Source organism: Salarias fasciatus, chromosome 3 (genome assembly GCF_902148845.1).
Source record: "Salarias fasciatus chromosome 3, fSalaFa1.1, whole genome shotgun sequence".
Taxonomy (NCBI): domain Eukaryota; kingdom Metazoa; phylum Chordata; class Actinopteri; order Blenniiformes; family Blenniidae; genus Salarias; species Salarias fasciatus.
The window spans coordinates 14,857,411-14,882,182 of NC_043747.1; the positions used below are offsets into that span (position 1 = coordinate 14,857,411).

The 24,772-nt window shown below is 44.6% G+C and overlaps 1 protein-coding gene across 1 annotated transcript in view; it reads left to right on the forward strand.

The window, feature by feature from the left end:
• The window catches only part of plcb3 (phospholipase C, beta 3 (phosphatidylinositol-specific)), a 45,331-nt gene extending 20,559 nt beyond the window's left edge, over nucleotides 1-24,772 (forward strand). Inside the window, exons 3-34 of the mRNA XM_030119475.1 lie at nucleotides 6,942-7,010; nucleotides 8,395-8,529; nucleotides 9,079-9,158; nucleotides 9,269-9,322; nucleotides 9,541-9,613; nucleotides 10,507-10,607; nucleotides 10,832-10,998; nucleotides 11,487-11,633; nucleotides 11,729-11,886; nucleotides 12,370-12,452; nucleotides 12,699-12,783; nucleotides 13,394-13,544; nucleotides 13,683-13,784; nucleotides 13,869-13,942; nucleotides 14,032-14,128; nucleotides 14,322-14,406; nucleotides 14,844-14,968; nucleotides 15,225-15,379; nucleotides 15,467-15,628; nucleotides 15,738-15,837; nucleotides 15,932-16,036; nucleotides 16,941-17,035; nucleotides 17,217-17,352; nucleotides 17,639-17,680; nucleotides 17,811-17,920; nucleotides 18,009-18,118; nucleotides 18,407-18,566; nucleotides 18,706-18,782; nucleotides 18,947-19,036; nucleotides 19,700-19,757; nucleotides 19,997-20,083; nucleotides 20,212-24,772. Coding sequence (XP_029975335.1) covers nucleotides 6,942-7,010; nucleotides 8,395-8,529; nucleotides 9,079-9,158; nucleotides 9,269-9,322; nucleotides 9,541-9,613; nucleotides 10,507-10,607; nucleotides 10,832-10,998; nucleotides 11,487-11,633; nucleotides 11,729-11,886; nucleotides 12,370-12,452; nucleotides 12,699-12,783; nucleotides 13,394-13,544; nucleotides 13,683-13,784; nucleotides 13,869-13,942; nucleotides 14,032-14,128; nucleotides 14,322-14,406; nucleotides 14,844-14,968; nucleotides 15,225-15,379; nucleotides 15,467-15,628; nucleotides 15,738-15,837; nucleotides 15,932-16,036; nucleotides 16,941-17,035; nucleotides 17,217-17,352; nucleotides 17,639-17,680; nucleotides 17,811-17,920; nucleotides 18,009-18,118; nucleotides 18,407-18,566; nucleotides 18,706-18,782; nucleotides 18,947-19,036; nucleotides 19,700-19,757; nucleotides 19,997-20,083; nucleotides 20,212-20,511 — 3,573 coding nt within the window. The 3' untranslated portion in view covers nucleotides 20,512-24,772. The remainder of the gene's footprint in view (nucleotides 1-6,941; nucleotides 7,011-8,394; nucleotides 8,530-9,078; nucleotides 9,159-9,268; nucleotides 9,323-9,540; nucleotides 9,614-10,506; nucleotides 10,608-10,831; nucleotides 10,999-11,486; nucleotides 11,634-11,728; nucleotides 11,887-12,369; nucleotides 12,453-12,698; nucleotides 12,784-13,393; nucleotides 13,545-13,682; nucleotides 13,785-13,868; nucleotides 13,943-14,031; nucleotides 14,129-14,321; nucleotides 14,407-14,843; nucleotides 14,969-15,224; nucleotides 15,380-15,466; nucleotides 15,629-15,737; nucleotides 15,838-15,931; nucleotides 16,037-16,940; nucleotides 17,036-17,216; nucleotides 17,353-17,638; nucleotides 17,681-17,810; nucleotides 17,921-18,008; nucleotides 18,119-18,406; nucleotides 18,567-18,705; nucleotides 18,783-18,946; nucleotides 19,037-19,699; nucleotides 19,758-19,996; nucleotides 20,084-20,211) is intronic.

Below are 24,772 nucleotides of genomic sequence, written 5' to 3' on the forward strand. Positions count from 1 at the left end.
TGTTTCTGAATTCTCCCCTGTAGCCACCAGCTATGAAATAATTAACTTTCTTGAAACCTTTAAATTGGTGAACAGCACAATGTTTTTCAGCTGATTGCGCTTTGTCAAATTTGCAGAGCTTGAAGATTGAAGTATTGCTCAATATTTTAGCATTTCAATTTTATGAACACCGTTTTACTTTTTACGTTTCTGATCACCTTCACTATCAGACTGTTAAATATCGTCCCAACCTGTAAATGCATTCATGATTTGGACTCTGTAGCCGCGGTCTCGTATATCTAAAACGTTTCAGCTGCCTCCATAAACCTTTCAGTATTGCATTAACAGGAAGTCACCCTGTAAGCAAGGAAGTCATGAAGTAAATAAGGGAAAAGGCAATGATGTTCTCATCATGGACACTTTGTAACGGGCTTGTTTAACTTGCACTAAGGTGTCATCCAAATAAAAGATTGAAGAGGGTTACAGATGTAGTTTGAGCTTTTGAAAAGCCAACTTTACTGTAGCTGTAGCTTCTCCTCCTCCTCCTCCTCCTCCTCCTCCTCCTGGCCAGTGTGGCTGTGTTGGTCACTCCGGCAGGAACGCCACGCCCAAGCTGATCCCACAAGTGTCGAATGGGATTGCGGTCAGGACCGTCGGAGGCCTTTCCATCTCCTCAGCTTCCAAGATCTGGAGTCCGTCCCTGATGAGAACCGCTTTGCGCTGGCAAGCGTCGGTCTGTGGAGATGTGCGTCAGCCGCCCGGTACTGAGAGGTGCTAATCAGACACCCGATAGCAGCAGCGAGGAAGAGCTGCTTGGCTTTTCTCCGTTCTGCTATTCATCAGACAAATTGACACCATTCGAATGGTTAAAAAAAAATGTTGCGTATTCCTTTGTTGTAACAAATCCAACAAATTTTGTGTTTTGACACGCACTCGTTGTGGTTGTCTGTGTGACTGGAAGCGTCTCAGAATGCTATCGGACAGCTGCAATCAGATGTTATAGGATCCGCAACAGCTGATCTGAGGAAAAACTGGATGATTTTAACTTGGTCTATGTGGAGAGGCGAGCTGCACAATGTATTGTTTTAGCATCAGCCACAGCAATGTGTGTGTGCACAATAGTCGCATCGCAGGTCCATTTTGGAGGCAAATGAACTCAACGTCCCCGACAAGGCAGCCATCCACCAATCACGGTTTGCTGAGGCAGACCACACCTCTACACGTGGACTGAGCTGCTTGTAACAACATTGAAAAGTCAGCATCCAACAGGTTTAGCTCAAGTTTAAGTTAAAGGGCTTTTCAGGTCATCTGTTGAGAATGGATGTATTTTATTTTTTATATCACAGTATAAATCAGTTTTTTCCTATACTGCACAGCCCTAGTTGACCCTTGTGTTTGTTTGGTCAAACGTTTCAGTGTTATGAATATTTGTATTAAAGAAAAATCTGGCACTGAAATGGTAAGACACTGTACATTCAGCGGTGGGACACTTGCCTCCATAAATGTCAAAACAAAAAGAATAACTAGGCCACACTGGAATGCTTCAGTGCTCACTTTGCTCAGTTTGTCTTCATGCAGATTTCACTATAAAAAATACATTTGGTTAATTTTATAATTCAGTCTGTTTTGTTGTGGCGTTTCAGAAATGTATATTTGCTTTTTTTTTGTCATGCCGTTTTTAGCCTGTCTGCAGCGCCTTTCTCCACTGCAACGTGTCTTCCATAGAAGATGCTGCATCCAGTTTTGAATTCATCTGAAATTATTTGCTGTAGCTTTATATTTTCACTCTGTCTTCTTAAATATCCCCGACTCCAAACTAAATAAGTGCTCTTAAAAAACACTGACGCAGCTCTCTACCTACCAGTCGTCGCCATGCACTGCTCTCTTGGATTTCTTTGTCTGTGTGTGTGTGTGTTTGTGCACATGAGGGTTTCTGTTGTAAGATCACCCCTGCTGATTCCCGTGTGTTTGTGTTTAGTGAGAGATTTACGATTGTTGCAGCTATTTAGTTTTTTTTTTTTTTTCGTGCCTTTTTCTGTGTATGCGTTCAGCCTCCGGTTTGGCCCTGTATTTACTTGCACTGCGAGACACTCGGTGTGACTCTTATGTGTTTATATGTCTTCGTTTTATTGATGTCCTCTCCCTCGATGATGTTTTCCATCCTCGCACGGCTGGCAGGGCCTCATTTCTCTTTCATGTTTTATTGTTTCTCAGTGTCTTCTCTCTGGAGATGCTGCAGCCGCACACATTATAAGTCACCCCGGGTCTCATTTGTCAGATAACGGGGCTAAAATGTGAACTTTCACACATTTGCTGTATGATGTTCACTTTCATTTTCACCCTCTCCAAACCACAGAAATGTGGGGAAAAATTGGAGTACAGATGAAGTGATAAAGACAGAGTGAGAGAGGAGGACAGGCAGAGCTGGACTCAGATCCAGAGATACGTCCAGTTAGAGCTCGCTCTCTTGCCTCTCCAGGGTATGAAGTGTCTTCCTCCTCTGTCTTTAAACAACTTGCCAACTCTCTCGCCGCGGCCGTAAAACAGCTCGCACTCCCTTCGGCGCTGTGTCCTTTAAAGTCTCGTCCCCATCCCTTCCTCTCCTCTCCCCAGTCGGCGGCGCAGGGCGGAGGCGCTCGCCGCGCCAGCGCCGTCCGTGTCGGCGTGCATTGGCGATCTCTTTCCCATGAGCCCGTCGTCGCAGCCCGTTGGACCGGAGCCCAGACTGGTCACACGAGACGTACTTGGCAGCGGCGATCTCTCCCAACGCCGGCGCGTCACAGGAAAGGAGTGGCGCCCGCTTGATTGTTCAGTTGCCCTTTCATATTCCTCTAATCTTAAGAAAATGAATGGAGGAGGGTAGCGGGGCAAGAGGGAGGAGGGGAAGTGGAAAGGCAATCAGAGAAATGAAGGAAGGAAGAGACTTAAGTGAACAAGGCTCTAATCGCAGCGCATCGACTTTCACTGCGCTTGTTTTGGGTTTTTATTACGGGCTGCAGTATTTTAACTATCGCCAGATCGGAATAACCGGAGCATGCAGACGTCTCGAAAGGTTAAGCCTATAGCGTTGACCTTTTCAGTGCGAGCAAGTGAGCACACTCCGAGTTGCACCTTCAGAAGTTTAAAGGTCTCACTCACAAATGGAAAAACTGAACCAGAACTTCAGCAGGCTTCGTATACTCTAAACAGGCCAGAGAATGTTTGTTACCAAGCATCAGAGTATTTGTTGCTGTTTTCCATGTTTCCTGAGTTTGCGATAAGCTAAGCTGATTAAGTGGCTAATGTAGAGGCATTACGCTGATATCGATCATCTTATTCAACTCTTGGTAAGAAAAGGAGAAGATGTGCTTTTTCAAGAACGTGATTGATTTCGCTAAGATTGATTGGGGATACTTTTTAGAAAGCAAACTCGAGTTAATACCTGCAAATTCAAGCGATACCTCACATGAGTCTGAGGAGGTTTGCACAAACGGTTGCATTTTTGTTGATTATTATTGAGAGGAAAATGATTCCGACATAAGTTGGAAGGCTGAATGTCTGAATCATGATTATTGGATGCGCCTTGTTTTATCACATATGACCAGTATTGTGCAGATTGCTAAAAAAAGCTAAATTTGTTCCAGTGACTAGTGACTTAATTGAAGACTTGTGGTGTTACGTTTAACAATATATTACAAGGTTTCAACGTGCACAGTATACATACCACAGAAGACTGACTGAACTGGATTAATTTATTATTCCATGCATTGTAGGAAAGACAACTACATCATGCATTTACATGTTTGTATTAATTGGAAATCAAATCAACATTTGATTCTTATGTGATCTCAGCTGTTTGATTACAGTCTGTTGTTGAGCTGTGACATTTTCTGCATTAGTTTCCTTACTAATAAATTCATTAGGTTTAGGTGACACTACAATGATTATATTGAGTGTTATATGATCTAAAAATCCCTGAAGACAGCAAGGACAAGCAGCAAGAGAACAATAAAACTACCAACGTGCCAACAGCTGCTATAAAAACAAAAGGTCTATTCAAAGCTGCAGGAGGATTGTAGCTACTTCAGATTCACGTAGTCATTAATGATTCTTTGAAGTTGCGGCCAGGAGGACTGAATTACTTCAGGATCAATAAAGGCGCTGGTCTTTCAGGAACCGGCAGTCTAGTGAAATAGTAACAGGACTGACCTTCACATTGAGCAGCAGGTTCAGATAATAGCTGTGCCAAAGTTCGGAGGTCTGTTATCGGCAAAGAGATCCTTCGCTCTGTTTTTCTCGTATGGAAATGTTAATTGAAATCACTAACTTGAGGTTAATATACTCACTGGAGCCTTGCAAAAAGAGTCGGTTTCAGTGAATTATAGCACATAACATGACTCCTGGAGAAGTCTCGCCCACACTCATTTGCAGCAGTAATGACCTTGCAGCTGAGACCCAAAGTGATAAATAGAGCGAGATGTGTTTGGACGAGGCGCAGGAAGATGAATGGAGCTCTGCAGCTGCCTTTACTAGCTAAATATTACACACCGAGTCCCACACAGATATACACATGCTAACTGAGCAGAAGGCTGGGATATGTCAGGAATGTGCTCTCAGATATGGCCGGCCTTCACGCGGACACACACACACACGCACCGCGTCATGCGCTCGGATACACAACTATGTGGCAAAAACGCTCACTTTTCACCTCGCATCTGCGCGCTTCTCGGATCACGTGGTGACGCATTTGTGCCCGTCTCCAGCCGAATGCTTTCTGGGGGCGCGCGCAGTTCCTGCTCGCTTCCGAGGCTTTTCCACACTCACACCTACACACTCGCGCGTACACACCCTGTCTTGCTCAACAAGATGTTTCACAAGTCAGGACCTGCATATCAAGTATGTGTGTGCTCAACGCCAGTGTAAATTAGTGTGTGTGTGGATTAAAAAAAAAATCAAACGCCAATAAGAATGCTCAGTAATTCATTTTTGGACGTTGACATGATTTGAAGTTAGTCAAGCAAAAGTTATATTAAGTCTTCAGCAAATGGACGTATGTCAGTTTGATGTTGAAAAGTGTGTGTTGTATGTGTGATTTACATTACCGTCTGTAAGAAAGTGACACACACACACACACACACACACACACACACACACACACACACACACACACACTGCCGACAAAGTTGTAGTCTCATTACTGGGGGGTCTCTAAGGAATCACCATGGCGATGGCAGAATGAAACCACGGCCTGTGGGAGCGGAGGCGTGTGTGTGTGAGTGTGAGTTTGTATGTGCGCGTGTCCTACAGACCCAGAAGTGGCGTATTCCCTCAGGAAGTAAGTTATTCTCCACAGGCCAATCAGAGGACAGAGTTTGAAACAGAGTTTAGCGCAACAGGCCCAGCAGTCCTGACCTTTGCGAGTCTCTACTGGCCAATAAAGACGAGAGGACCTGTTGTGTGGCGACGTCAGTCAGGAGTGAAATGGAGAAGAAAGGTTCAGAAACCGAGCCGGGGACGGCGGCTGTGTGTGTGTGTGTGTGTCGGGCAGGGGGAGTGTGTTTATGAAATGGAAAGAACAAGGACTGCCTGATGCATGAAGTGTAAATTGTGCACAAATGAACAGGTTACAGGAAGACCGAGCAGGACGAGCCACACAGAAGACGTGCGGGGCTAAACAAATATTTACACGAGTAGATGGATGCATCCTCCTCTGTGTTTATGGCTCTGTTTATGACCACCACCTCCTCCATTTTCACCCCCTCTTCTCATGCCCGCCTCCTGGCTGCAGTCCACGTCCTCGTCCTCAGTGCTGCCGATCAATATTTGATGATTCGTAGTACCACACTTAATGCTCCCATGTAAATTTGCATTGTGTCTGATTGAACTCGTGTTTCTGCCGCCGCATCACGTGGAGATGCTCCACAGATACGACCAGCTGTTGGCAGCCTTTCTCCTTTCCGTGCACGCAGAGTTCAGACGTCTCTGGTTGTGTTTTGTGTCTGGAGAAACACGGGAGTCTGATAAAAGATAAATAAAAGGGGGTTTAATGGAAAGAGGATAAAAAAACTCGACAGAGCAAAAGCTTTTAGCCCGAGGAATTAATTTCTGCACAGACCTTTTATTCATCTTCTCTCTCTCATCTACTCGAAAGCAGACTTTTACTCCAGCAGCTGTTTTCCTGATGCTTTTTGCATGAAGTGCAAACTCCAGTAAACTGAAGTTGATCGTTTCACCTGCTCCTCCAACTGTTTACAGTTTTATTTTTTTATTTTTTTATAAATCCAGCTGTTTGTAGAGACACTGCAGTGACTCAGGTTTTCAATCGCACCATCCGAACACGATTAAAGTCTTTTTTTTTTTCATCCTATTTTACGAGCATAACTAGATTGGGTGTCGGGCTGCGAGCCTTCTGCGTAGCTTCAGGATCCAGTCTGCAGACATGCTGGCGGCGGTTTGTAGCTGCACTAAGTACTAAACGTCAAAAAGCTCAATGCAGATACCGCAGTGTCTTGTTAAACAAGTCTGTTTTCCATGTTCACCGTGCCAGATTATTCTAATTAGCACTTCAAAAAAAAAAGAACACTTGAGGCCGCAACGAGTGCTGATGAAGGTCAGGAGCTGATCAAACTGGCGTGTCCGGTCCAGCTGAGACTGTTTCAGAAAACAGAATTCTCTTTATGGCGTTACCAAAAAGAAAATTGGGGAATTAGCAATATCCTGTTTGCATAACATTTCTAGAATGAGACGAACTGCAGTGCTTTGGAGCAGACCTGGTCCAGCCTGCCCATCTGATGAGAATTTATGAATCAATTAAAATTTTAGGTAGAAGATGCATCCAGAACAACTACTTCCACTTCTTTTATTTATTTATTTTTTTTAGTTTATTAGTCTCAAATTCGTAGTCAAATGTGAAATTTGAATCTCAGTTATCACACAAATGCAGAAGGAATGACCCATTTGTGTGTTTTTCTTCTGTCTTCCAGGAGGTGGAGATCCTCGACATCAGCACCATCAGGGACACTCGGACCGGAAAGTTCGCCAAGCAGCCAAAGGTCGGTGGCGTGTGTGTGTGTTTGTCTGAGAACTCGGGCAGGAAGAAGCTGTCACCTCCTGCTGTCGATAACTTCGTCCTCCCAGCAGAAATGTGATGCTCAACTGGCACTGTCACCGAAAGATGTGCGCCTGCTTTCACGCGTGTGTGTGTGTGTGTGTGCGCGTGCGTTTTCACTCTCCGGCCCACGGCGCAAAGGTGACGGAGCGCTAATGAGGCCGCTGACAGATGGACCAGCAGACAGGAAGTGACATAACTGGCGACGGTTGGCGAGGAAGTCGTTGTGAAAGATCTGAAAGATGCGTGTCGTTGCCGAACAGTCTAAACATGTGGACGTGTGAAGATTTCTTGCCGCGTCGGTCGCTGTTGGTGTATTTTTACTGCTGTATCCAGCTCAGAGGGGCTAAACAACATAAATAATGTCAGGACGTGTTGGACACAGTCTACTGTTTGATTAGTAAACAATCATTTTAATCTACCAGTTCTTCTCTGAGGCTGGTACTGGCTAACTCCGTCACCACACTGCAGTCTGTATATGTATCACTGTATTAAAAATAGATTAGAGCTGCTTATATTGGCACCGTTTTTCCTATTTATTGTATAGTCAGAGCACGCCGTTTAAGCCCGGCGCAGAAATGGCGCTGTTTGTTTTGGAACAACGTCCCGTTTTAATGTATGACTGCACTACTAACATTTATATCCGGTATGTTATAATCCTTTTATTTATATCTGTTTGATAATGCATGACAAGCGCTGGGCAACTGGTGGCTCACAGGCCCCGTCTGGTCCTTTCCTCTTTTAGCCTGTGAGCCAAATTTTTAAACGTAAATGAATGATTTCTTTCGCATGTGATCGGGTGAATAAGGTCAGATTAACTCTAACTCGTCTGAAATTCATTCTGTCATCCAGTATTTATCAAGTGAAAAATATCTACTGCTTACATACTGATATAACAAATTTAATTTGGAAACACGGAGTTAGTCTGGAAAACTGTTTTTTTCTCGACATAAGCGATCCTTTCAGTTGCTGCTCGGCGGACGTTCTGTTCGCGGCGTATTTCTTCATGAACCGTCACTCCGTCTAATTTCGTTAATTGAAATGGAAGAGGGGCGCGATGAGGCGAGAGCGATCTCTAATTGACAGAAAGGCATCGAGTGTGACGGCGGGCTGCTGGCCGGATCGAGAGGCCCGAGAGGAGGAAAGAGTCGTTGGCTTAATTAGATCAGAGGGCCGCACCACATGCATCACATTTGCTGTTCTCTGGAGACGGAGACTTGAGCGAGAGTTTGTTTGTGCGGTGTGCTGACTTCATTATGTGTGTGTGTGTGTGTGTGTGTGTGTGTGAGAGATGGAACATCCTAAAAAGTCTCAATGCTGCCTGTCAGGAGCCGAAGGTGCGCGATGTGCTGGGCTTCGGGAAGGAGAACGTGGAAGGGAAGCTGGTCACCGTCGTCCACGGCAGCGACCTGGTCAACACCTCCTTCCTCAACTTCCAGGCCATGCAGGAGAACACGGCGAAGGTAACCGTGGAAACCGCCATCCTATAATCCACTCACGTTACATGTACTTTCATATGTATTCATGATCATCTTCCCGCCTCCGTTCTTCTGAGTTCCTCTCCGGTTGGCTGTTCATCTTCAGCCATATGTTGATCACACACACACACACACACTCCAGTATTTACATTCAGCCATGCTGGTGTTTAGGAGCTGTAAAGAGGCTCTCTCTTTGTGTGTGTGTGTGTGTGTGTGTGTGTGTGTGTGTGTGTGTGTGTGTGTGTGTGTGTGTGTGTGTGTGTGTGTGTGTGTGTGTGTGTGTGTGTGTGTGTGTGTGTGTGTGTGTGTGTGTGTGTGTGTGTGTGTGTGTGTGTGTGTGTGTGTGTGTGTGTGTGTGTGTGTGTGTGTGTGTGTGTGTGTGTGTGTGTGTGTGTGTGTGTTTTATACTGTATATAGCAACTGTTTGGCTTAGTTTGGACATCAGATGAATAGCCAAGCAGCCGTGTTTTAATCTCTCCTGCTCCTCTGCCCCGTGTGTGTGTGTGTGTGTGTGTGTGTGTGTGTTTTTCCCAGATTTGGACGGACGAACTGTTCACTTTGGCCACAAACATCCTTTCCCAGAATGCATCACGAAACACCTACCTTTTCAAAGCGTAAGCCCTCTCTGTGTACGTCTTGTCTTCAGGTTACGCGGACTTTATTTTGAGGAAGCAGTTTTGTTTTTTTTTAAGCGGGCTGTCTGGTCTGGTTTTTTTGGTTTCAGGTACACCAAGTTAAAGCTTCAAGTGAACCAGGACGGGAAGATTCCTGTGAAGAAGTGAGTAACGTCAACACCAAATCGTCTTTAAACTGTCGGCCGGATTTTTAAGCGCAGCGGCTCACCACTTCTTCTTTCTTTTCCTCTTCTCTGTCTCTCTTCCACTTTCTCTCAGTGTGTGTCGGCCCAGTTGTTGATAAATTAAAGTCCTTTGTTTTTTTTGTTTTTTCTTGAGCTTTAACAGTGATCGCTGATCATCCAGAACTTCTGTTTTCCAGTATCCTCAAGCTGTTTTCCGATAAAAAGCGAGTGGAGACGGCTCTGGAGCAGTGCGGCCTCGTCAATAACCGGGTAATCATAACGTCTGGCAACTGATCGCGGCAGCGTCTGCATACGGGGTTCATGCACAGGGGTGACGTCTGCCTTTCTTGGCTTGCCTTTGCAATGCATGGAAGGCAGCAAAAAGGCCACAGGACTGTAGAAAAACACTCTCAAAGTGTGATTAAAACATGTTCAATTGCAAAATCGGTTGTTTTCTTTCAAAGTTTGGCTTTTCAAGACAGTCCGCATGCCACTGTCACATTTGTGAAACCTTTGATAGTATCTGCTGTGTAAATGACCAGAGACAAGGTTCCCTGTGTCTGGATGAGTCAGTCACAAGACATGTCTCTTTGAAAGAGAGAGCAGACTGTCTGAGCTGTGCTGTCAGTCGTCCCCCATGTCTTCGCTGTCCTCTGGTGCCCTCTGCTGCCTCCAAGGAGGAGGACAAACAGCTGAAATGTCGCTGCACGCCGAACTGGTCAGCGGTCCATCACAGGACAAACACAGACAGACAGACAGACAGACATTCATGCCTCCAGGAAATTCAGAGTCAACCTCACACACGTGCTTTTGGAGTCTGGAACAGGGAGCTTTTTCTCGCCACGCTACCCACTGCACCACAGTGAGGCCCATTCACAGTATCACCGATACGGAACGGAGCTTCAGTACGCCTGTTATCTTCTCGCCCTCAGGTTAAACGGTGTAAGACTGTGTATTATGCGTCGGTATCAGTGTGCAGCTCCAAGCAGATGGTAGCAGACATGACGAGTAGCAGGCCGCTCCGGCACGCCGTCAAACGCTGTGTGAAAGAGACGGACGCAGCGAGCGGCGGCCCTTTAAATCACAGTTGTGAATTAGGGCCTCGCGCCGCCGCCCACTCGAGATCAACTCAGCATCTGTGCAACTCTTTCATCTTCCTGCAGTCGGAGGGAATCAAGCCTGATGATTTCACGTGGGAGGCCTTCCAGAAGTTCCTCGACAGCTTGTGTCTCCGACCAGAGATTCAAAGCATCTTTGAGGAAAGGTGGGTGTTAATGAAACTGCACTTGTTTCGGTGGTGTAACAAAAAAATGTAATTTCCTTCTTTCAACATGTTTTCTTTTCATGATAAGTAGTCATCAGACTTCATTTAAGTTGTGCATTTCACTGATTGTACACTTGCATAATTTATTGAGCATTAGGAATCGAACTGCTCAACCCGAACTACGGCCATCCAAATAAAATAACCACTTTATGCCTTTGCCACAGCGGCTCCAAGAGGAAGCCCTTCATCTCTCTGGACCAGTTGATGGACTTCATCAACCGCAGGCAGCGAGACTCCCGGCTGAACGAGGTGCTCTACCCGCCCCTGAAGCGAGAGCAGGTCCGGCAGATCATGGAGAAATACGAGACCAACAGCAGCCAGCTGGAAAGAGGTTAATAACTCGGCTCTCATGTCACGTCTTATGGGCATTTCCTGATGAATTAATTACAAAATAGTCACAAGAGTTTCAGCTTGTGACACTTTCCTTTGACTATTGATTTGAAAAGGTTCTCTTGTTATTCTCAGTTAAAGAAAAAGAGAGAAGAATGCTGAATTCATTTCATCTCTGTGCTAAAACATCCTCACTCGCATCATAATTTAAATAAGACTGAAAGTCCATTGACATCTTTAGCAGCGGTTATTTGTGGACAGAATGGATTAAACCTTTGAACAAATGGAGCCACTATTAACTCTGCCAGAACCTGGAGTTCTGTCCTCGCATCTGGAGGGTTTCACGGTTGGATGTTCTGCTGGAGCGAGATGGCGAATAAGCCGCACCGCAGCGTCAACTCACTGCCAGAAAATCTGAATTGGCGGTTTGGACGGAATCAGATGTTTTCTGATGGAGGCGCACACGCTCTGCTCTGCCCCGCCTTCCAGACCAGATCAGCCTGCAGGCGTTCAGCCGGTACCTCGGAGGGGAGGAAAACGGCATCGTTCCCCCGGAGAGGCTGGACGTCATCGACGACATGAACCAGCCGCTGTCCCACTACTTCATCAATTCCTCGCACAACACGTACCTCACAGGTGACACCGAGCGTCAGGGCTCCACACACACACACAGTCGCCGCGTTGTTCCCGCCGATGGTGACGCTGAATCCTTCCTCCCGTCGGTCTCCCAGTGGGCCAGCTGACCGGCCTGTCGTCGGTGGAGATGTACAGGCAGGTGCTGCTGACCGGCTGCCGCTGCGTCGAGCTGGACTGCTGGAAGGGCCGCCCGCCCGACGAGGAGCCCTACATCACCCACGGCTTCACCATGACCACCGAGATCTCCTTCAAGGTGCAAATCGCTACGGTTATCTCATTACATTCCCAGCTGAACTAACAACTGTATCATCCTGGATATGCAAACCGTTTCTCTTTATTGGTGTAGCAGTTAGAAGGAAGATCTGCAGTGTATTGCTTCCATAATTTTGTTTTTCAAGTTACAAGCCTATCTGTAATCTGTAAAAGCAGAGGAATGTGTATAAATGACAGGAACTTTTGTGAGTCTCTTAACATTGGAGTATTTGTGCAGCAGTGATTTGCACCGTGAGCTCATAAGAGAGGCAGCAGCCGCATAATGATATTAAAAGCTTAATAAAATGATTTCATGACATAATTATTTCAAAAGAAAAGAGCTTCTATGCTTCATAAAGGCTCATGGAAATCAAAGTTCTGCTCTGTAGCTTTAGGCACAAAAATGAGAATTTAATGTTGAACCGTGTTCTGATTCATTTAGTTCAGCTTTTCATTTCCTCCTTTTTTTCTTCTTTTCCTGTAGGAGGTGATTGAAGCAATCGCTGAGAGCGCTTTCAAGACCTCGCCATACCCCGTCATCCTGTCCTTTGAAAACCACGTAGATTCGTAAGTTGTGTCGTGGGGCAATAATGGGGAAGCTCATCACTTCAGCAGCTAGTAGATTAACTTTGTGCAAAATGTCTTGATTTTCTGCCCCTAATGTGATCGAAATAGCTGAATTCAAATACTTGAGTCCATGAGCTTGTACAATTTTTTTTTTTAAACAAATCTGATCCATTCTTTTGCAGAAAAAGTAGTTGGGAAGGAAAGTAGAGTTAAAGCGCAAAGTCACTCGTTTTTCTGTCCCATCAGATTCAAGCAGCAGGCCAAGATGGCCGAGTACTGCAGGACGATCTTTGGAGACGCTCTGCTCATCGATCCAATGGACAAGTATCCGGTAAGACTGATTACTAACAAACCCATAAAAAAAAAAAAAAACCCTTACTATTTTTTTTTTTTCCAAAATAGATAGCCAAGTTAACTATGGGCGTATGAAAGCTTCACAAAGTAGAACGAGGGAAGTGACACCAGACCCAGAATTTCCCCTGATGTCGCAACCATGAACTGATAGCAGTGCTCGAGATACCCACCCTTAAAATAATCAAAGAAATGAACGGTTACAAGAAACAGAACACCGAGGTAATGAGATTACCTTATCCTGTTCAAGAGACAGAGAAGAGAATGATAAACTCCTCTTCCCTACCCGAAGGACATTTGTCACTCTCACTGTCGTCCTCACGCTTCATTTTCTGTCCAAACAGTACTTAAAGATGCTCACGCATGCATGCGAGGAACTAATCTTCCCTTTCATACTTTATTACACCTCGACAAAAGTTAATGCCTCCGCAAATTTAACACCTGCAAAGGGAATAAAAGGAAGCAGAGTGAAGTCTGTACATCCATTAGACTGATATCCAGACAGAGAACAGCGATTTTATGGATTTTTTTTTTTTGGTCCAAAATGTACATTTTTACAATGGCATCGTGTGAATCGCCTGTGTGTCTAGCTGGTCCCGGGTCAGGCGCTGCCCTCGCCTCAGGACATGATGGGGAAGATCCTCATTAAGAACAAGAAGAGGCACCACCACCACCGGCCGTCGGACACGAGCGGCAGCATCAGGCGCAAAGAGCACGGGGATCAGTCGTCGCCCAATAACGGTGGGAGCGCACCTGCTCCTCCTGCTGAAGACAAAACTACACTTTATTTCATTATTTTAATTCAGAGAAGTGAAAATGTATATTCTGAAGCTGTGATAATCGATAATCGTTTACAGAAGCGTGACCTTGTCTTTGCAGACTGTCCTCTGACTAAACACGACGGAGGCCAGCTGCTGTCCAACGGCGAGGAGAAGATGGCCGAGAACATGATCAAATACTCAGAGCCTCGCAAGTCGCTCGGTGGGTGTAAAAAAATAAAGAAATGAGTGATTAGATGTAACCCACTTTCTTATTTTTTGAGCTGTTTTTGTCACTTCCTGTCAGGGGGCGAAGGAGAGAGCGATGACGATGACGATGACGAGCCAGTGACAGAGCTGAAGAAGCCGAACAGTGACGAGGTGGGAGCGGCGGCGGCGGCGGACGGGGGCTGGTTTGACTGGCTGACGGACGGACTTGACGGACGTGCTTGCTTCTGCCTCCCCATCAGGGCACCGCCTGCAGTGAGGTGAACGCCACGGAGGAGATGTCGACGCTCGTCAACTACATCGAACCTGTCAAATTCAAGAGCTTCGAGGTGGCAACTAGTAAGTATGATGGAGGAGGAGGCGGCGTGTGAGGGGGAGCAGACAAGCCTCTAGAACACCAAGCAGCTTTATTTTGCCTGAATAGATTATCGCTGTGCATTCACTCAAACGTAAAACCTTGCAGACGTTTTCTCAATATGTGTTAATTTTCTCTTCTTTTTTTTTTTTTTCCTGCTATTGTTTCTTCATACAGAAAGGAGAAAGTTCTATGAGATGTCTTCATTCGTGGAAACTAAAGGCATGGACACCTTGAAGAATTCCCCCATTGAGTTTGTTGAGTATCCTTTTGGGAGTGAAAGAAAAATGTGTGTGTAAAAAAAAAATTAAAAATGTTCAGTTTGATTATGAATAATTTGCTGATTTGATTTGATCGGCTGTAAGTGCTGCAGAAAATGTGTAATCCAGTAAGCAGGTGTGGGAGGAAAGAAAGAACACACGACGCGTGATTACAGTGATTAAGTTGTCATTTGTCTGATACTTTGAGGAGTCATTTCTCTGGCTTTTTTTTTATTTTTACCCTCTATTTTACTTTTTTTCCCTGCCAGTTACGAAGCGGTGTCACGGTGTTCGCAAATTGCAGCCTTGAAAGACCTCAAAACTTTTCTCGTCAAATATCGAAAAGCAGATTTACGCCATAACATAACGACGCGGTGAAAGTTAGCGTCCGCCACTCTGCTTGTGCGCGCAGTGTGAAGTCTTTAACAGGCCCGTTCAGGTACAACAAGAAACAGCTGAGCAGGATTTATCCCAAAGGGACGAGGGTGGACAGCTCCAACTACATGCCGCAGCTCTTCTGGAACGCCGGCTGTCAGATGGTGGCGCTAAACTTCCAGACTCTTGGTGAGCGCTTCAGAATAACTTCATGTCATGCGGTTGTTTTTGTTTGTTTATCCTAAATTTCAAAACCTCTAAAGACTGTTTTCTGCAGCTTTATGATGGATTAGATCTGTTACTTCCTGTTGGATCATTAAATTCCTTGGTTTTTTTTTTTTGCTTGTTCATTCTTTAAATGCATTGTCTTAGTTTTTAACTGTTGTCTTGCCTTAGAGTGGACTCTGAAGTGAAGTTATGTTCCTCTTCCTCCCCTCCCTCGCAGACCTTCCCATGCAGCTGAACATGGGGGTGTTTGAGTACAACGGCGGCTGCGGCTATCTGTTAAAGCCTGAGTTCATGAGGAGGACGGACAAACACTTTGACCCGTTCACTGAGGACACGGTGGACGGGATTGTGGCCAACACGATTAAAATCAAAGTATGGACGTAAAGGATCTTGTTTGTGTAAACGTGTTCCATATTTATCATCTTTTACAAAACTTGAATATATTCGAACCTTCCCCAGGTGATCTCAGGCCAGTTTCTGACAGATAAAAAGGTGGGTGTGTACGTTGAAGTGGACATCTTTGGACTTCCTGCTGACACGAAGAGGAAGTACAGAACCAAACCGTCTAACGGGAACTCGCTGGACCCCGTCTGGGACGATGAGACGTTTGTTTTCAACAAGGTAACCCTGACCAGAACCACATGTCTCTCAGAGTTTCTTCCTCCATTTTGTTTTTGATCATCTTTGTTGCCTCTTACAACACTCTGAGCTTCCCCCGTGGTGTCTGCAGGTTGTCCTTCCTACTCTGGCCTCTCTAAGGATAGCCGTGTTTGAGGAAAATGGAAAGTTTATTGGCCATCGGATCCTTCCCGTGTCTGCTGTCAGACCTGGTAAATACGCAACAATAGATCGATGGGAATGGTTTGATTTTTTGCTGCCCAGCTCCGGAGGCCGTCGTTCACTGGTTATTGTCTCTTCTTACAGGATACCACTACATCAACCTGAAGAATGAGCTGAACCAGCCCCTCCTGCTGCCCTCCCTGCTGGTTTGCACTGAAGCTCAGGATTACATCCCCAATGAACACCAGGGTACGAACCGCACTTTAAAATTAACCCTTCCTTGATTTATTCACATACCTTAATGTCAGAAAGTTAAAAACACACTTTAATGAGATTTGTTATCTTTGTGGCATTTGAAAGTACAAATAGCTCATCATCATATAATGGTCAGTAGTAATTTTCCATAATTTTGTGCCTAAAATGTTTCTTATCAACAGTTTTGGCCAACTTAAGTTCCTGATTCCTGCCAGCGAAAGACAAAAAGTAATCATTTATATTTTAGTTTTTGGTACAAAGCCAGGAAAGAATCCTTATTATTGAATATTAAATGTTACTTATATTAATATCAAGGCATATATATGCACATTTACCTGTTAATCCCTTTTAATTTAGGCTAACTTTTTTTACTTGATACTTTTTTTTTATTACAAATGCATTTATATTTTACTTTTTTGTTTCTTATGAAATATGTGCTCTGAATAGTTTTTCTGCCTCCATAGTTCGAATAACGACTAGCAACTGCAACAATTACAATAGAATATGAAACCACACACACACACACACACACACACACACACACACACACACACACACACACACACACACACACACACAGTTTGACCGAGTGTTGACCACGACGCCGCCATAACATGCCTTTTACTCATCCTCCATTTCCAATCACACTCTGTTCCTGAAGCCTTCGTCATCATTCCTCTTCCTCTTGATGAGCGGGATGGAAACAGTTCCTCCAGAGTTCAGGGGAACTGAAAAGGTTCTCGTTTCCTCCCAGTGAAAACACCACACCCAACAGAAAGATCCTCCAGCTCATCGACTCTGAATTACACATAGAAAGTACCGGTTGTCGATATATAGAAACTGTTTGAGTTGAGTCGGTATCAACAATATTGAGACGTGTGTGTGTGTGTTTTTACAGAATACGCCGAGGCTTTGATCAACCCAATTAAGCACATCAATCAGTTGCACAAGAGGGAGACGCAGCTGGCTGTTCTCATCGAGGACAACAGTGAGGTGAGACGAGAGACGAGTGTGTCTGCTCCAAACAACTGCCTCGTTATTTTGCTGTGAGGTCAAAACCTCCCTGTGTGTGTGTGTGTGTGTGTGTGTCTGGACTTCACCCACACCTCGAAGCCTTCTGGTACCTTCCTGAACCCCATTATTTTTTTCTACGTGCGTCTTATTTTTGGTGCAGCAAGTCCACAACCAGCAGAAAGACGGAGAGAACAATCGAGAGTCCGGCCAAAATCTAGGTTTTCCCTCCTCGCCCTTACAGCCGCCGCCGTTTCCACTGGACGAACCTCCAGACATCCACAAGCTACCTGCACCAGGTAAACACTCTCACAGATGCAGACAGTACAAATACTCCAGATGTCACTCTTATACAATTAAACGAGTCTTTAAAACGGCTATTAATGACAGAATACTTGTGCAATCTATTACTGTGAGGGAATTTTTAGCCTAGTTTTAGCGTGCAGTAATCGTCATTATAGCAACCGTCAGCCGTTTGTCAGTTGTGTCTGGCTCGTTTGTCCATCATCCATCTCATGCCTTCTTCGTGTGTGTGTGTGTGTGTGTGTGTGTGTGTGTGTGTGTGCTCCTTTGTTGCTCGTGTAGCGCAAACGCCGAGGGAGGACCTCATAGCCACTGTTCTCGGAGGTAAGGTCACGGCAGCGCGTTCGTCTCCACACCTGTCGGCTCCGTGTCTTATGTTCACCTTCATTAGCTGGACAAGCTCCCAGAGAGTTATTGATTTTTCCCCTCTTTCTGTTTTTTTTTTTTTTCTTAGACATCGAAGTGCACTCTGTGGAAGACCTCAGGCAACAGAAGAGTTATTTGAAGCTGCTGAAGAAACAGAGCAAAGAGCTCAAAGAGCTGCGGAAGAAACATCTGAAGAAGGTACAGGCAAAGTCAAAACAGAAGAGAAACTAAATTATGATGTGTTAAAATCACTAAAATGCTCATATGTTGTTTTTTTTTCTTGTAGGTGTGGAATCTGAGTAAGGAGCAGAAGAGTCGGAAAAGCCAGCTTCAGTCCGACACCCAGAGGAGACGCTGTCAGATGGAGAAACACCTCAAACGCAGCATCAAGAAGAAGTAAGAATGAGTTAATGGGGTAGAGGCGAGACCGAATCAGGCATGTTGGGGAAATGTCTTGAAGCTTCTCCAGTTTTTGTAGGTTTATATTATTGGTAAAATTGGGTTTAAAAGGAGTTTAAACTGCACGACGTCGCCCTGTGCTTCCTGCTAACATTGCTTAGTGGAGACAGATGGCAGTGGATACTGTACCGGTCTTCTGAGAAGAATCAGCAGATGGTGGAGTGAAGCTCCTCATTCGTCACAGAAGGGCGTTGTGAGCGAACCGTTTGTCTTTGTGTTCCTCAGCGAACCGCAGGACGGCGTGGAGCACGAGCTGATTAAACTAGAGAAGGAGCTGGAGACGCAGACGGTCCAGCTGCGGGAGTGGCAGATGAAGGAGCTCCTGAAACTTCGGCGGGAGCTCCACGAGGTGGAAAGAGCGAGGCAGGAAGCGCACCTGCAGGAGGTGATGACACACACACACACACACACACTCACACAACTCAAAGTTACTCCCATGAATTATTAAATATACACAAAGACTGACCTCTGGGAAACTTTTGAGACTCGCTGACAGGTCAGTGTCTGCTGCTGTGTGTGTTCAGGCCTTCCAGAAGTTGAAGGAAACGGCCCACGAATGCCAAGCAGCTCAGCTGAAAAAGCTCAGGGAAACGTGTGAGAAGTAAGTACCGCCGTTTCACCTCGCGTCGCCAATTAGAGAAAGAGCTGGGACCACAGGGTCAGAGGTCACTGCATATGATAATGAGACGATAAAGTTTTCTCTCCAAGATTCTCCAGTTTGTCTTCCTGTGAAGGTCATGGTAGGACGTGACTGTGTGTCTGCAGGGAGAAGAAGGAGCTCCAGAAGATCCAGGACAGGAAACGGCAGAACAGCATCAGCGAGGCCAAAACCCGCGACAAGGACAAGGCTGAAACGTGAGAGACTGAACGCTGAATCAGTAAATGATGGAAGCCCAACTGTTTTCAACAGTGTGCCGTCGTGCACACCTCTGTGAGGGCTACAGTCTCAAATCATGTTGTCAAAAGCAGATTATTTATCAGAGTGCTGAAATACAGCAGTGTTTATTTCAAAACGGACAGATTTCTGCAGCAACTCTCAGTTGAAATGAGTCTGAAGTTGCATTTTGTTGGCCAAAAAAGTTTCTTTTAACTTCCTGAGGGCCAAATTGTGATCAAGCATGTCGACCACAAGGCTTGGGGGGGGAAAAAAAGAAACAATAATTTAGTAATAGTAGTTTAAACAACAGTGAAATCAGTAACCACCTTTGCAGAAAAATAAGGGGAAACATTTGTTTGTCACTAATAACATTGATCTTGTTCTGCTGTTATTTTACTGGCCTGATCCGCTCCAGATGAAATGATGCTCATAAATTCATAAAACAGACATTACCTCTGTGTGTATCAATAACTAATTAGTGTCTTCTTCTCACTCTCAGCTGCCGTATTCCCAGAGGGTCAGCCCATTATCAGACTTGATGTTTTTTTTGTTTGTGTTTTTTGGAAAGACATTTGCATTTCATCTGTTTCTTTTTTTTTTCTTCTCATCCTGCTTGTGTTTATTTGTTTTTCTCTCTCCAGAGAGCTGGCCGAGATCAACAGGAAACACATTCAGGACTCCGTCTCTTTAATCCGCGGGGTAAGTTCACGCAAAAAAAACGCCCGTCCGAGCATTTGTGAGAGAGCTGAGCAGTCCTCGGTGACATGAGAGATTCTTTTAACACAATCCTCAACTTCAAACTGCTTTCTGAAACACAGAATAAATGAAAACCACTTCATTTTCTGTTTCCATCAGTAACGTCTTTTATTTTCTTTATTCTGAGAAGTTTGCCGGTTTCTTCTCTGACCTTTGGATCTCCTCTGTTTGGTGAATTCCAGCTGGAGGAGGCGCAGACCAGGAGGCAGGACAAGCTGGCGCTGAGGCACCGGGAGGTGCTGCAGCACATAGAGGAGGAGCTTCCTCTGGTGAGTGAGAAATAAAAATGTTCACATAAAAATCATACGGTCTGAAATAGGTTGAAAACAAAAGGTGTGTATCTGTGTACTGAAACGTGGGAAAACCCATTGAGTTGAGCGTCTCCTGTGCCGTCCAGCTCCAGTCGCGGCTGCAGAGGGAGCTGGAGGAGCAGCAGCACCGCCTGCCGGAGGAGATCTGCCAGCACCTCCACCTGGAGCTGCAGAGCAAGGGCCTGGGCCGCGACGCGCTCTTCTCCGCCGTGTCCAACCACGGCAGCCCCGGCTCGGGCTCCAACTGCTCCACGCCCTCCTTCCCCTCCACGCCCAGCCGCGGCTCCTGGAGCACCAGCATGGACAATAGCACCGCCTCGCTGGCCGACTCCACCTCGTCGTCCACCACGCCCGTCCTGTCGGAGGCCGAGATGTCGTTCGGTTGAAGTGTACAGAGGAGAAAACAAACATTCAGCCGGGGTCTGTAATGAATATAATGTGGGATAGTGATATTAGAGATTATTTACTAATTTTATTGTTGGTTTTGTTTGTTGTTGCTGCAACATTTTTTATAATTTGCTTTTATTAGAGGACTTCATCCAAATCATAACCAAACCTTTTTTTTTTTAAAAAAAAGAAAGATTTATCTTGCGTTTATTTTTTATTGTCATATCTTTTCCTTTTGTTTCCTTGCAGCTTTACTGTTTGTGTGTGTTCATCAAGCTTTGCTGCATTTGTTTTTGTCAGAACACACATTTTTAAATCAAATTTTTAACCTTTTTTCCTTTTTAGGGAGAGCTTTAAACTGTGGAGAAACTGCACCACGACCATGAATGTTTAAGAAATTAAAGAAAAGAAAACCAGGAGTAATATCATGAGTAGGGGAATTGAACAAAGAGCAGGGTAGTTAGTTATTAAGATGTAATTACAGTATTTGACCAGCAAGCGGTGCTGCTGCCTCAACTTTTTGGCTTTAAATTGGTGGTTTGGTTTGTGTGTTCATCCCCTCTGATAATCCAGTTACACACACACACACACACACCTGTCTGTCCAGGATTTGCTGCATCATTGTTGGATATAAAGCAGCTGACCTTTGACCTCCAGTCAGATTGTGGCGTGAGGTTTTGCGGGGTCGTCCTGCGTCCAGCTGGCCGCAAATTACGAGAGTGTAGGTTTGTGAGCGAGTGAGGGTTTTAAGTGACGTAAGGCCTTTCTCCCTCTAAATCATGTGTGAGCAGACGTCTCTCGCTGACACACACACACACACACACACACACACACACACACACACACACACACACACACACACACACACACACACACACACACACACACACACACAGATGCATTTTATTGGTCCAGAGGCCCAAAGTCTCTGAAATCCTCATCCCATCCAATCTACTCCCTGTCTGACAAACAACACACACTTGTCAAGGACAGGTCTCAATAAAAAAAAACATTTTTTTTTAAAACAGAGATTTAAAACTCCACAAGGATGTGTGTGTGTGTGTATGTGTGTGTGTGTGCAGCCACTGGTTAATCTCTTGATGAGGCATCTGCTTTTGGGGACAGTAATACTTTCTGCTTAATGGAAGATGCTGCTCTGTGTGTGTGTTTTGTGTGTGTGTGTGTGCAGTTCTCTGTCAGCCTGGAGGAGGACATCAGATGCTAAATTAGCAACACTACTGTAGGAGACAGTCCTCTTAAAGCTGCACTATGACATCTTAATGTAAAAAATGTACTCGCCTTTTTTTTTTAAATTTTTTAAAAAGTGGAAAACACTCGAACGCATCTCTCCTTTGTATCTGTGGCTTTTAATGTGGATTTAAGTGTTTTCTGTTGCTTTAATTTCACTGAAGCCTGAAGCGTTGATTCAGTTTCCTCAAACGGAAGCAGTTAATGTAAATATCAGGATGGGAAATATTCTGATCTCTGCTCCAGTCAAGTGTTGAATGTGGGATTTGTGATGGTACGTTAAGTTAAATGTTTTGTCTCTACCAAAGCTTTGCTGTATTTATTCCCCCCCCCCCCCCAGTCCCTGAAATCTTACTGCAGCTGTCTTTTTTTGAGGGGTGAGATGATGGTACTGTGTGTTTGTAATCTGCGTTGATGTTTAGCTGTATGTGAATTTTACTACTGACCTAAAGTGCTGCTGAAGGACGGACGTCAGAGAGGAAGAACTAAGTGTTTTTTGAACCTCTCTCACCTCCGTCCCTCGACGAGCACCGACTGCCTGTCTGTCTGATCGCCCTCGAAAACACAAATCTGTAAACAATCGCACATCTAAAACGGAATTTTTTTCCAACTTCTTTGAGTGTTAAATGATGGAAAATGTTTTCATTTGTTTGTCCCTTGTCACGGATTCTGTATGCACTTGGAATCTTGCAGCTCTGCTTTGTCCATTTTTTTTTTTTTTCTTTTTCGTTCCTCCCTCCGAGCCAATACTTGCTGGTTTAATTCATGGGTCATTAGTTGGACGGCCACAGCAGCCTCAACCTGCAGGGGTCGGCGCTTTCCCCCCCCCCCCCCCTCCAAATGCCAATACCGACCTCCGAGCTCTGCTCATTTAACAGATTGCGGGCCGGTTCGCCTCGGCGACGCCGCCACCCCGCACGCTGTGTGTAAATGATTCCGCTCCACCGTCTCATCCTGGACGCTCATTTCCATGATGTGCTCGGAGGACGTCGACACATTCCTCACAGGTGGTCCGGCCCATTCCGGGTCCAATCAAACATCCCCTATCATTATTGAATGCACTTTTAGCTGTTTTTGATGTTTGTACAAGCCTTTTTTTTTTTGTTTTTTCTCTGTTATGTGAACATCAATACAACCACTTTCCAGTGATTTTCAACTTTTTTGTGTGTGTAAAGTATCAGTACTTTCTGTTGCCAAAACTGTTTGGGTAAATTCTGTAAATCGTCTGCTGCGCTTTGAATATCGATGCATTTGGTACGATCGAGAAACGCATTTTTGGTTGCGACAGGATTACAAAAAGCTTTAATCAAACTGTTTTTGCAGATGTTTGGAATCCACGTCACATGTAGTAGCTACATGCATGGTACAATTAGACAGTTTTTCAGCAACATTTCAGTTTAAAACTATCAGAAAAATAAAAATAGTGAATGTGTTTGATAGACAAAAAGCCCAAACCAAGATTTTAATAACTGAAAATAATTTTTTTTCTTCAAAATTTTGAGATGATTGTTTCAAAGGACCTGTTTGTTTCCCTCTTGAGGCTGTTGGATAAAGGGGATTAAATCTGGTTCAGATTAGTTAAATTGAAAGTGCTTATTAAGAGATCCAGTCTCTGTTGCAGTTATCATTGGATTAATCAGTACAGCAGATGAACTGTATTCAAAACTGAACTTGAAGCAAGTTTATCTCGTTTTATTTTAGGTAGTTGACCCATTAGTCTCCAAAGAATGTAAGCTTTACGCATTTTTAAAACCCTGCTGTGGAGAGAATATCAGTGATTTTAAAACCAAAATTTATGAATCAACATTTTTTTGGTAACAGTTTTGCAGCTTTGCATTTAAAGTGTTGCATTAGCTTTAAGAAAAGGATATATACACTGAAATATGTCAATTACTATAAATAATCAGGGAACTACTTGATTTGTCACTAAAATACAGACAATAAAGTAATATAACATCCATCCAGCCAGCACGTTTATGAAGAATTTGGCTGCGTTTAACAAATGTATAACGCAAAAGGTGATTAGAAGCTGAGTCTGAAGTTTGAATATTTCTGATTGATTAGATCGACCTGCTGGTCGAAGGATTTTTCTTTATAAATCTAGTTTTAAAGGAGAGGAGTAACTGATCGCTGGGTTTCCTGCTTTCCTTTGCTTCCTGCTCCATCACGCCTGACTGAGACCACCGGCTTGTTTTCACGGTCCTACACATTTTGATGATTGTTTCTTTCTTTATTTGTAAATGTGGTGTGTGACGGCAGGAAACCGTGTACCACATGCAGGGCAGCCGCTCCCTGAGGACCAGGGTCGATAAACACTGAAGCAGTAGCATCGTCACCTTCCAGCCTCAGTAAACGCCACTATTTTTACAAATGGGTTTATGGGCGGTTAAATGATCTGTTCTTTTCCCGAATTAGGTGGAGAAGTTATAAAGAAATCCCAGTTGAATCCATGATTTTCCTGCGTTGGCAAGTTTCCTCCTCACCAGAATGTGGCCTGGAGCTTTAACCTCTCTGATTCCTGACCTGTTTGTGTAAAACTCTCATTTAAAAAACAAGCATGGACAATAATCACTCGAACAATAATCACAGCAGCGTACGAACAGAGGCCGAACTCACACAGACACACACTCCTGGACTTGGCTCCTGTGAGACATTTGGTGTGAGTTTCATCCCGGGGCTCCGCCCTCAGGACTCTGGCTGCCATGTCTTCGTCTCTGTCCCATTTCCTCGCCTCAAGTTTTTTTTTCTTTCCCCCCCTCCAGTAATGAGACCATCTTTTACTTTTGGACTGCTTAAATTATTAAGTGTTGGCTTCAAAATGGTGAAAGAACACATTAGACAAGTCGTCTAGCGAGTCGTGGTTTTCGGTTTCCTCAACACTGTACATGTAGTGTATATGATTGTCGGACATAAAGGGAATACTATACAACGGTCCAGATGTAATATTTTATTGTTCCTTCGTAATTAATATAAACTGAGTATTCAGTAATAAACTTCTAACTTCTTATGGAG